The following is a 13,706-nucleotide window of genomic DNA, read 5'->3' on the forward strand; positions in this document are numbered from 1 at the left end:
TAATCATGCAATTTAAGGTAAACCTTAGTTTTGAATCTAAGCGATGCTTGGTCCAGGGGTTCCCAACTTGGGTCCCACGGACCCCTTGATTAGTGGTAGGGGTTCATGGTATAAAATGTTTGGGAATCCCTGCTTTAGTCTACACAACCCACCATTTTGCAAAGATATTTCTCCCCATTTCAATGCAACAGGTACATGGATAGTAGGGAAATGGAGGGCTATGGTGCCAGTGCAGGTTGATGGGAGTAGGCGGTTTAAATGGACCAGATGGACGAAGGGTCTGTTTGTGTGATGTACACTCTATGCATACATCTCTTTTACTTTGAGACTGCATTAGGACAACAGCTGAAACTCCAACAATCTTTTACAAAATATCATGTCAGAATTAGAATCAGGTTCTGGCTTTGATCTGTGTGTGATCCTTCATCCCTCCTCAAGTTGCAAGTCTCCTGCTGTAGAGTCAGGTTGGGCCACAAAACTTTGGACCCAGATTCTTCTGTCTGAGATAAAATGAAGGGATCACTGAGCCAAAAGCAAGCTGACAGCTCAGTGAATAACCCTACCCCCACACAGGGAAACTACGAGCACCGTGGGCTCCTGCCTTAGTAGTTATGCTGAGGTTGGTAACCACAATTAACGGTCGAGAATATGGAACAGGAAGTGGATAATACATTGTGCACCTTTAATATACTTCCTGTCTACACCACACTGACTGGCAGAAAAGCTGACAGTAACAGAGTACAGAATGAAGAGAAAATTTACAAGGACGTTGCTGGGTCTGGAGGCCTGAGTTATATTGAAAGACTGAATACAGTAGGACTTTATTCCATGCAACATGGAAGACTGAGAGGAGATTTGATAGAAGTATACAAAATTATGAGGGGTATAGATGGGGTAAATGCAAGCATGTTTTTTCTACTGAGGTTGGTTGGGACTACATCCAGAGGTCATGGGTTAAGGGTGAAAAGTGAAATTCTTTTGGAGAACATGAGGTTAAACTTCTTCACTTAGAGGGTCATGAGAGTGTGGAATGAGCTGCCAGTGTGAGTGGTGCATGAAAGCGCACTTTCAACACTTAAAGAGAAGTTTGGACAGGTACATGAATGGCATGGATATGGAGGGTTATGGTTCTGGTGCACGTCAATGGGCGTAGACGGTTTAAATGGTTCTGCATGGACTAGATGGGCCAAAGAGCCTGTTTCTGTGCTGTACTTTTCTGCCACTCTAACCAGAATTCAGAGCATGAGATGAGTCAATCACATTAGAGTGTCATCTTCAACAAACTTAAACAATGTTTTGATTTTCATCCTTGTTAGTCCCAACTCTCCTGAAATTTTCTCCGACTTCATAGAACAGTACAGCACAGGAATAGGCCATTTGTCCCACAAAGTTGGGCTGAGCCAGCTAAAAAGTAAATCAAAACATCCAAACTCTAATCCCTCCTATCTGCACCATGTCTATATCCCTCCATCTTCCTTACATTCATGTGCATTCATCCAAACATCTCTAATGTGAAGATCTCTCTGTTCAGCAACACTGTTAAGAGCTTGCCCTTAACAGTGTCCTGTCTCCTTGCATTTGTCCTACCAAGGTGCAACACATCTCATTTATCTAGCTTAAACTCCATCTGCCATTTCTCAGCCCATGTCTGCAACTAATCTATATTGTGCTGTACAACATGCTGGAGAAACTCAGCAGGCCGGGCAGCATCCTTCAGCGTGTTGTACGTGTTGCTTTGACCACAGCGTCTGTAGTGTACTTTGTGTTTACTATATTGTGCTGTATTCCTTGCCAGTTTTCTACACTGTCCTCAGCTTCACCAATCTTGGTATGATCAACAAATTTACTAACCCACGCACCTACATTTTCACCCAGTTCAAACTTATGACCCAGCACAAGCATATGACCGCACAAGTGCAGTGAACTAGAGTTAGAGATCATTGTTATATATCATTGTTATATATGAAGTGAAATTTGTTGTTTTGCAGCAGCACCACAGGCTCATAGAATCAGGTTCGTACACCCACAAGAGATACATACTAACAAATTACTATACAGAAAAAATACAGTTTGATCAGAAAAAGACCATTTTGTACCAAGTGGACAAAAGGTCATAGCACTGCAATTTTGAGATAGTGATTTAGGTTGTGGAGGTTGGTTCATGAATTAAACAGACAAAAGGAATAACTTTGTAAAGCTGGTGGTGTGAGTCTTCAAGCTTCTGTACCTCCTGACCAATCTCAGTTTCTTTAACTGGTCTCTTGCTCATCTTCCACGATCAAACTTTTGAATGGACCTTGCATTAGCTAATAGTGTATTCCTCGACTTCAAACCTACTTTATCATGACCCTTGAACTGTATTTGTTTGCTCACACTGCACTTTCTCTGTAACTGTACCACTCTATTCTGCATCCTGTAATTTCTTACTACCTCAATGTATAATCTGTTGGGGTAGTATATAAACTAAGTTTTTCAGTAACACAAGAAAGTCTGTAGATTCTGGAAATACAAAGCATCACACACACAATAGTGGAGGAACTCATCAAGCTAGGCAGCATCGATGGAAATGAATAAACAGTCACTGAGACCTTTCTTCAGGACCGCGAAGGAAGGGGAAAGGCGGCAGAATAGAAAGATGGGGAGAGGGAAGAGAGGCTAGCTGGAACATGGTAGGTGAAGCCAGGGGAGTGGGAAAGGTCAAGAGTTGGAGAAGAAAGTATCATTTTTCACTGTATCTCATTACAAATGGTAGTAATAAACCAATTCCATCCATCCTCCATAAACCAATCCCATCCATACTCAATAATCCAATCCCATCCACCCTCAAAAAAACAATCCTATCCATCATCAATAAACCAATCCCATCCATCCTCAACAAACCAATCCCATCCTTCCTCAATAAACCAATCCCATCCATCCTCAAAAAAAAGTCCTATCCATCATCAATAAACCAATCCCATCCATCCTCAACAAACCAATCCCATCCACCCTCAACAAAACAATCCCATCCATCCTCAATAAACCAATCCCATCCATCCTCAATAAACCAATCCCATCCATCCTCAATAAACCAATCCCATCCATCCTCAACAAACCAATCCCATCCATCCTCAAAAAAAACAATCCCATCCATCAACAATAAACCAATCCCATCCATCCTCAACAAACCAATCCCATCCATCCTCAAAAAAACAATCCTATCCATCATCAATAAACCAATCCCATCCACCCTCAAAAAAACAATCCTATCCATCCTCAAAAAAACAATCCTATCCATCCTCAACAAACCAATCCCATCCATCCTCAACAAACCAATCCCATCCACCCTCAAAAAAACAATCCCATCCATCCTCAATAAACCAATCCCATCCATCCTCAACAAACCAATCCCATCCATCCTCAACAAACCAATCCCATCCACCCTCAACAAACCAATCCCATCCATCCTCAATAAACCAATCCCATCCATAATAAACCAATCCCATCCATCCTCAATAAACCAATCCATTCCACCCTCAATAAACCAATCCCATCCACCCTCAAAAAAACAATCCCATCCATCCTCAATAAACCAATCCCATCCATCCTCAAAAAAACAATCCTATCCATCCTCAAAAAAACAATCCTATCCATCCTCAACAAACCAATCCCATCCATCCTCAACAAACCAATCCCATCCATCCTCAACAAACCAATCCCATCCATCCTCAACAAACCAATCCCATCCACCCTCAACAAACCAATCCCATCCACCCTCAACAAACCAATCCCATCCATCCTCAATAAACCAATCCCATCCATCCTCAATAAACCAATCCCATCCATCCTCAACAAACCAATCCCATCCATCCTCAACAAACCAATCCCATCCATCCTCAACAAACCAATCCCATCCACCCTCAACAAACCAATCCCATCCACCCTCAACAAACCAATCCCATCCATCCTCAACAAACCAATCCCATCCATCCTCAAAAAAACAATCCTATCCATCATCAATAAACCAATCCCATCCACCCTCAAAAAAACAATCCTATCCATCCTCAAAAAAACAATCCTATCCATCCTCAACAAACCAATCCCATCCATCCTCAACAAACCAATCCCATCCACCCTCAAAAAAACAATCCCATCCATCCTCAATAAACCAATCCCATCCATCCTCAACAAACCAATCCCATCCATCCTCAACAAACCAATCCCATCCACCCTCAACAAACCAATCCCATCCATCCTCAATAAACCAATCCCATCCATAATAAACCAATCCCATCCATCCTCAATAAACCAATCCATTCCACCCTCAATAAACCAATCCCATCCACCCTCAAAAAAACAATCCCATCCATCCTCAATAAACCAATCCCATCCATCCTCAAAAAAACAATCCTATCCATCCTCAAAAAAACAATCCTATCCATCCTCAACAAACCAATCCCATCCATCCTCAATAAACCAATCCCATCCATCCTCAACAAACCAATCCCATCCATCCTCAACAAACCAATCCCATCCATCGTCAACAAACCAATCCCATCCATCCACACCATCAGTTTCAAAAGGCAAAGCACTGATTCCTGAATTCCCTCCTTGAAATGCTTTACATCTCTGTACTTAAGGCCACAGTGCAGTCGTTGGACCGCCTACCTCACAGTTCCTGAGATATGGATTCAATCCTGACCTCTGTTGCTTTCTGTGTGGTCTGCACATCGTGACTGCATGGGATTCTACCAGATGCTTAGTTTTCCTCCCACATCTCAAAGATGTCCAGGTCAATTGTGGGTGGTGGGAGAGTCAGAGGCAGCTGATTGGTTACAGGGTTGTAAGTGGAGGAATGCGGCTATAGGTCACTGCTGAATTACCACTTACAGACATCACTCTCTTCCTCCACTTTCAGTAATTATTTTTTCTTATTAGTCTTGTATATTTTTGATGCAATTCATTACAATACAGCAGGGGGATAGTTCACTTATTTATTTCTTGAGATACAGTGTGGAAGTGGCCTTTCCGGCTCTTCGACCACACCACCCAACAGCCCACTGATCCTAGCCCAATCGTGGGACCACTTAACCTACCAATTGGTACGTCTTTGGACTGTGGACCACCTGGAGGAAACCCACACGGTCATGGGGAGACCGTACAGGCAGCGGTGGGAATTGAACCTGGGCCTCTGGTACTGTAAAGCATTGTGCTAAAGACTACACTATCCTGCTGCCCTTACCATATCAAATGACGTTTGTGGATTTTTTTGTAAACAAATAGAATCTATTTGTTAACCAGGGAGAGTTAGTAATGGGATTGTAAGTGAACTGGTGTAGACTTGATGGGCTAAATGGCCTCTTGCTTTATTGTAAGTGAAACCCCCCTGGTTTCCTTTGCTGCAGTAAGCCTAGGGAAGATACATTCCAGTCCAACCAAACCTGAGATGGAGGTGGCACTCCCACCCCAAACACCAGCTTGTGTGGATGCTGTGTAATTTGCTGCCATTACAAATTAATGTCACAAAGTAACAGACAGTACACTGCATATGATTAAAGGAATTATATTTATGAATCTTAACTAAAGGGATAGTAAAGAAAACCAAAAGGAAAAGGACCATTTTATTTAAACAGTCAAATAGGCACAAGTTGGAGCTCATCGCTTCACCGATATTCACTAATCCTCAGTCAATCCTGCCACCGGATTCCTTTGAATCACGGTCCCACCCCAGGTCGATCCCAACGACCAGTTCTCTGCAGTGTCTTCTCTCTTCATCTCCCGCTGAACAAAATCCCCAAGACCAACCTTACTGTCCCTCAGCAAAAAAACTCCCCCCAGTTCCACCATCCTTATTGGATGACAAACATTCCTCATCATCCCTTATCTTCAACAAAACCCCAAACAGGCTGAAAGCAGCTCTCACAGAGCTGCTAAATGAAGTACCTACAACAGAACAGTAAAAAGTATGAATCAGGGCATTACATAAGGAAATATGAAAAAATATTGAAAGGCTATTTCACTGAGTTTTTGCTCACCTGCCTGAGTATCTCCTCACATGAGGAGAGCCAACAACCTGTCTCTGAATGTGAACAAAGCAAAAGAGATGGTTGTTGACTTCAGGAGGGCATGGAGCGACCACTCCCCACTGAACATCGATGGCTCCTCGGTAGAGATCGTTAAGAGCACCAAATTTCTTGGTGTTCACCTGGCGGAGAATCTCACCTGGTCCCTCAACACCAGCTCCATAGCAAAGAAAGCCCAGCAGCGTCTCTACTTTCTGCGAAGGCTGAGAAAAGTCCATCTCCCACCCCCCATCCTCATCACATTCTGCAGTGGTTGTATTGAGGGTATCCTGAGCAGCTGCATCACGGCCTAGTTCGGAAATAGCACCATCTCGGATTGCAAGACCCTGCAGTGAATAGTGGGATCAGCTGAGAAGATCATTGGGGTCTCTCTTCCCACCATTACAGACATTTACACCACACGTTGCATCCGCAAAGGAAACAGCTTTATGAAGGACCCCACGCACCCCTTATACAAACTCTTCTCCCTCCTGCCATCTGGGAAAAGGCACCGAAGCATTCGGGCTCTCACGACCAGACTATGTAACAGTTTCTTCCCCCAAGCTATCAGACTCCTCAATATCCAGAGCCTGGACTGACACCAACTTACTACCCTCTACTGTGCCTATTGTCTTGTTTATTATTTATAATAATGCTTGCACTGTTTTGTGCACTTTATGCAGTCCTGGGTAGGTCTGTAGTCCAGTGTAGTTTTTTTTCTGTGTTGTTTTTTTATGTAGTTCAGTCTAGTTTCTGTACTGTGTCATGTAACACCATGGTCCTGAAAAATCATTGCCTCATTTTTACTATGTACTGTACCAGCAGTTATGGTTGAAATGACAATAAAAGTGACTTGACATGAGTCAGTGTCAATATCTTATTTATTTTTATTTAGAGACACAGCACAGCAAGAAGCCTTTCAGCCCCAATAGGCCTGCACTTCCCAAGTGACTTATTAACCTACTAACCCATGTATCTTTGGAATCTGGGAGAAAGTGGGAGCAGCCAGGGAAAAGCCACGTGCTCATGGAAAGAATGTAAAAACTCCTTGGAGACAGCAGCAGGTGTCCAACCGGAATACTGGCGCTCTAACTGCTACACTACAGTGTCACTCATTTTGTTTAGTAACATTCCTGCAAAGCGTCTTGAGACACTTATACATGCCTCATAAGTAGGTGTTATACGTAGCTTTGCTGTTTGTACCCCAGGTGTCTTGACCGGCATCTTCCTCAGTTTAAATTGTGAAACTGCAATAGTTGTCTGGCTTTAACCAAGGGCTGTTTTGAGATATTGCCGTTTGCTCACTAATTGTTGTAAGTCCAATATTCCTGCAATTCAGAAGGTGCTGCATTAGCTGTTACAGACATTGCGATCCTATCATTGGGCAGGAGGTATACAAGCCTGATGTCCCACAGAAACAGATCGATGGACTAACCTTACTTCAGCTATGGCAATGATTTACACTACCACTTTCTTGTCTCATATTTTGTGTTTTATTTTGTACTAATGTAAGAGTTTCTTCTTTTATGTTCGTTGCTAAGGCTTATAATAGAATAGCTTCTCTGTAATATTAACTGCTGGGGCAGTGGGTTCAAGTCAAGTCAAGTCACTTTTTTATTGTCATTTTGACCATAACTGTTGGTGTAGTACACAGTAAAAACGAGACAATGTTTTTCAGGACCATAGTTTTACATGGTTCTCTGTGTAGCAGCATGTTTGGGTTATAACTGATAACGGAGCTTTGGAATTCAGAGTTTACCAATGGAAGAGATCTTATTCTTTCTGTGTAAAAGCTGTTAGTTTGCGTGGGCTTCGGGCAGAAGGCACAAGGAGGATGAAGAAAGACACGGCTTGAGGAGATGATGGGTTGCCAGACCCTCTGGGCCTTGGGCTCAGGGCGGGAGGGGGATCCGTGAGCTCCTATTGCTGGTTTATTTTGGGGTACTGATTCTACACAGGGGACATCACACACAGCATCCACCCAAAAGAGAGTGCTAAGGTTTGGCCAGGCAGGGGGTTATCACCCTGCGATCATGCCACTAGGCAAAGCGACTGTTTTACTAATAATTGGAATTGGTTTATTATTGCCACCTGTACTGAGATACAGTGAGAAGCTATCTTGCAGACGGTTCATACAGATCAGATCATTACACAGTGTATTGAAAGGAACAAGGTAAAACAAAAACAGAACACAGAATAAACTGTAACAGCTACAGAGAAAGTGCAGTGTAGGTCGGTAAAAGGGTACATGAACATAATAAGGTAGATATTGAGATACAGAGTCCGTCATATCATATGAGGAACCATTCAATAGTCATAACAGTGGAGTAGAAGCTAATCTTGTGCTTTTAGATTTTAGTATCTAATATCTTCTGCCCAATGGAAGAGAGAGAAGAGAGAATGTCTGAGGTAGGGTGAGGTGTTCACTGAGGCGGCGAGGGGTTAGAGGCGATGGAGGGGAGGCTGGTTTCTGTGACATGCTGAGCTGCGTCCACAACTCTCTGCGGTTTCTTGGGCTGATGGGCCCGGCAGTTTCTGTACCACGCAGTGATGCATCCAGATAGAACACTCTTGATGCAGGCTTTATCTTTCACAGTTGTTTCACTCTGTTATACAATTAATGTACAGTATATTCTTTATATTCTGTGTGTTATCTCAATCTGTTTGCTGTTGCAAGCCAGTTTGTTATTAGATTAGATTCAACTTTATTGTCATTGTGCCGAGTACAGATACAAAGCCAAATGAAATGCAGATATCATCTAACCAGAAATGCAAAGAATAGTGTTATTTACAAAATAACTGAATAAAAAGTCAGTGCTACAGCACTCAAATATAAAAGTACTGAGACAGTTCAATATGGGAGCAATACTGCTTAGCACTGTGATGTGAGGTTCAGCAGGGTCACAGCCTCAGGGAAGAAGCTCTTCCTGAGCCTGTTGGTGTGGGAGCGGAGGCTCCTGTAGTGCCTACCAGATGGGAGGAGAGTAAAAAGTCCATGGTTAGGGTGAGATGCGTCCTTGATCATGCTTTTCACCCTGCCCAGGCAGCGTTTATGGTAGGTGTTCTCAATGGTGGGCAATTGGGTGCTAAAAACCCACTGGGCAGTTTTCACCAGACACTGGAATGCTTTGCGGTCTGATACAGGACAATTGCCATACCACACAGAGATGCAGTTGGTGAGTATGCTCTCACTGGTACAGCGGTAAAAGTCCGTCACTATCCTGGGACAGAGGTGAGCTTTCTTCATGCTCCGCAGGAAATAAAGGTGCTGTTGTGTCCTTTTGATCAGGATTCAGGAGTTCAGGGACCAGGTGTGATCCTCGGAAACGTGGACACCAAAGAATTTGAAGCTTGATACATGCTCCACTACAGCTCCATTGATGTAGATGGGGACATGAGTGTGGCTCCTAGCATGCCTGAAGTCCAGAATGATCTCCGTGGTCTTCTGGGTGCGAAGGGCCAGGTTGTTGTCGGCACGCCACGTGGTCAGGTGCTGGACCTCGTCCCTGTAGGCCGTCTCGTCATCCCCTCTGATCAGGCCAATCACAGTCTGCGAACTTGATTATGGAGTTAGAACCATGTACAGGAACGCAGTTACAGGGGAAAAGGGAGTACAGAAGAGGGCTCAGCACACAGCCTTGCGGCACGTCAGTGTTTAGGGTGAGAACACAGGCGTGCCTGTATTATTGTACCTGTGCCCACCTGTACTCTGATAATAAACTCAACTCGATGATGTGCTGTTTCTAAAGAGTTATAAATTCGCTGGAGATGCGAGAGACAGCAAATGCTGGAATCTGGAGCAACAGTCAGCTGGAAGAATTCAGCTAGTCCAGCAGTATCTGTGCGAGGAAAGGAATTGATGATAGTTTGGGCCAAATCCCTGCAGGATTTCAGGCTGAAATGTTAACAGTTCCTTTCCCTCTATAGATACTGCTTGATCTGCTAAGCTCTTCCAGCAGATCATTTGTTGCTCTAACGAGCGGGTATTTGTTGCTGTAATTAGCAGCATTGGCATGTATGATAACATACACTGCAATGGGCTGATTTTCCTGACTTTGTTCCACACTGTGTAATATTCATTATGTTGTTTTGTCCTTCATGTGTTAAAGGCTCCTCTTCTTACACTTCAACAGATGATGCTGACGCAGGGGCTGAGGGTTCGAGTCAGTCTCCCCCTATAACGTTGGTGCCTTCAGCTAGAGTACCGGTCTGGGACGTCAGTAACTGCACGCTGGTCGACGGTCAGCTCCTTTTGATGTCACGGGATGACGAGGTAACAGAACACGTTTACAGGTCCTTTCCCTTTACCGGCACTTGATTAGGATACCAGGCACCAGGGAGTGAGTGGCATCTTTTCCAAATGTGGATGATACATTTCTTGCAAACTTATTGGCTGAGGGGCTGAAAGTTCTCTTCCTTGTGTTCCACAGCAACTTGTATATTTATATAGAGTAGCACAGGAAGAGGCACTTCAGCCCCCAAACTATCCCTTCTGCCTACACAATGTCCATGTTGCTCCATTCTCTGCAGATTCATGGCTGTTCTAAGAGCCTACTTAATTTCTCTATCCTAGTTGCCTTCAGCACCACCCTTCATAGTGCAGTCCAGACACCCACCACTCTCTGCCCTACACATTTCCTTTGAACTTACCTCTTCTCACATTGATGTGCCCCCCCAGTACTTGGCATTCCTACTCTGTGAAAAAGATTCTTACACTGGCTGTTCGATCCTCTCATATTCTTCTAAATTTCCATAAAGTCTTCTCTCAGTCTCCATAACTCCAGAGCAAACAATCCAAATGTGTTCAACCTCTCTTTACAGCACATCACACTTAATCCAGGCAGTATCTGCACCCTCTTCAAAGCCTCCACATCCTTCCAATAAGGGGGCAAACAGAGTTGAATGCAATAGTCCAGATGCCACATAATAAGAGTTTTATACAGCTACACCATAACTTTCCTGACTCTTAAACTCAGTGACTTGACTATAAAGGCTGGGGTCATAAAACTTCTTAACCACTTTATCAACCACATCCACTGTGCTCTGGACTTGGACTTCAGGATCGTTTGGCACATCGACACTGATAAGGGTCCTGCAGTGAACAGTCCATTTGCATCTCCAAATATGCAACACCTCACACGTGGTCAGATTAAACTCCATCTGCCATTTCTCTGCCCATATCAGTAACTGTACCATATCCACTAAACCCTTACACCATCTTCTGCACGACACGCAACACCACCAATTTGTATCTTCTTCAAACTTTATAAATTTTTTTGCTCCTCAACATCCCAAGTCATTTCATATCAAGGCATCGAATGAAAGACAACATTCTGGGGAAATATCACCTCCCTCAACAAGGCACAGTAGTGCCTCTACTTCCTAAGGAGATTGAGGCAAGCGAGGCGTCTTCTACCCTCACCCATCTTAACTGCCTTTTACTGGAGCAGCATCGAGAGTGTCCTGACAAGCTGCATCTCCATCTGGTATTGAGACAGCCCAGCGTCAGATGGGAAGTCCCTACAAAGGACTGTGAGAACAGCAGAGGGGATCGTAGGGGTCTCCCTACCACCATTCAGCAACATTTATCAGGAGCACTGTGTACACAGGACCCTTAGTATTATTAAGAAACCTGCCTGTCCATCTGACATCCTCTTTGGCTTTCTAACATCAGCAGAAGACAAGTGTCATAAAATTAAGAATGAACTCGCTGCCACATCACATTGAACTGTCACTGGTTAGTCTATTCTGTACCTTACAATGTTTAATTTATGTACTTTAGTTTGATATTTATGCATGATTCATCTATAGATCTTATCATTACCTCCATAAGTTGTGCATATGTGACTATGTGCTTTAAACCCTAGTTTGGAGAAACTTGGTCTCGTTTCTATATACATTATATAGTTAGATACATTATATACACGTATATAGTTAAATGGGTTGTATTGAGAGCATCCTGAGCAGCTGCATCACTGCCTGGTTCGGAAATTGCACCTTCTTGGATCGCAAGACCCTGCAGCGTATAGTGAGGTCAGCTGAGAAGATCACTGGGGTCTCTCTCTTCCCACCATTACAGACATTTACACTACATGCTGCATCTGCAAGTGAAACAGCATTATGAAGGACCCCATACACCCCTCATACAAACTCTTCTCCCTCCTGCCGTATGGGAAAAGGCTCCGAAGCATTTGGGCTCTCACGACCAGACTATGGAACAGTTTCTTCCCCCAAGCTATCAGACTCCTCAATACCCGAAGCCTGGACTGACACCTTGCCTTATTGTCCTGTTTATTATTTATTGTAATGCCTGCACTGTTTTTGTGCACTTTACACAGTCCTGTGTAGGTCTGTAGCTAGTGTAGCTTTCTCTGTGTTGTTTTTTTTTTACGTAGTTCAATCTAGTTTTTGTACTGTGTCATGTAACACCATGGTCCTGAAAAACATTGTCTCATTTTTACTGTGTACCGTACCAGCAGTTATGGTCAAAATGACATTAAAAGTGACTTGACTTGAAAAGTGACTTGACAATAAACTTGACTTGAAATGTAAGTTTATCTACTTTGAGAGGCGCAGCAGTCAGACATTACATAGTTTAGTGGAGTGAGTTTTCAGTAACTAAACCAGAAATAAATATTCAGCGGGTCAGGTAAGTGAGAAAGTGTTAATGTTTTGGAGTTTGTGATTCTTCATCAGAATAGAGAAAGACAGAAGTGCAGGTTGGTGTGATACACATCTTCTCCGGCAATTTCTAGTTTTGCTAGTGACTTTGTGCTAGAGAGAGCATTTTCCAGTATCTGGGTGTCAGTATCTCTGAGAATCTAACCTGGTCCCAACATATCAATGCAGCTATAAAGACAAGACAGCAGCTATATTTCGTTAGGAGTTTGAAGAGATTTGGTTTGTCACCTAAAACCACCGAAAACTTCTACAGATGTACCGTGGAGAGCATACTGACAGGCTGCTCCTCTGTGTGGTATGGGGGAGGGGGTCTACTGCACGGGATGAAAGAAGGTACAGAGTATTGTAAAATTAGGGAGCTCCATCTTGTGTACTAGCCTTCATGATATCCAAGACGTTTTCAAGGAGTGGTGCTTCAGAAAGACAATGTCCTTTACTTAGGACCCCCATCACCCAGGGCATGCCCTCTTCACTCTGTTACCATCGGGAAGGAGGTACAGGAGCCTGAAGGCACACACTCAGCGATTCAGGAACAGCTTCTTCCCCTCTGACATCTGATTTCTGAATGGACTTTGAACCCATGAACACTACCTCACTTTTTTAAGATATATATTATTTCTGTTATTGCACTATTAATTATCTATTTAATGTACATATATGCCTACTGTAATTGATTTACCTTTTCTTATATTGTGCATAGCATTGAACTGCTGCTGCTAAGCTAAGAAATTTCACAACACATGCCACTGATAATAAACCTGATTCTGATTCTGACAATAGCTTAAAAACAGTGAAACCATTATTACCTGTAGTTAGTAGATGGCCTAGCCAAATGATCGGTAACTACCTTTGTTGTGATGAAGGGGGTATTGACAGCAGTTTAGCTGTGTTAACAAAGTAACCCCTAGAAGGAATGCTAGCAAAATTAGTAGCAGCTAGATTCATCTTCAATGAAGGTAGCAACAATTCTCTATTGTGCTAGTG

At 43.3% G+C, this 13,706-nt stretch overlaps 1 protein-coding gene across 1 annotated transcript in view; it reads left to right on the forward strand.

Moving 5' to 3' along the window:
• The window catches only part of LOC132406552 (disabled homolog 2-interacting protein-like), a 124,016-nt gene that overhangs the window by 29,263 nt on the left and 81,047 nt on the right, over nt 1-13,706 (forward strand). The window contains exon 2 of the mRNA XM_059992372.1: nt 10,175-10,314. Within this exon, the coding sequence (XP_059848355.1) occupies nt 10,175-10,314 (140 nt within the window). The remainder of the gene's footprint in view (nt 1-10,174; nt 10,315-13,706) is intronic.

The sequence above is a fragment of the Hypanus sabinus genome, chromosome 16, assembly GCF_030144855.1.
Source record: "Hypanus sabinus isolate sHypSab1 chromosome 16, sHypSab1.hap1, whole genome shotgun sequence".
Taxonomy (NCBI): domain Eukaryota; kingdom Metazoa; phylum Chordata; class Chondrichthyes; order Myliobatiformes; family Dasyatidae; genus Hypanus; species Hypanus sabinus.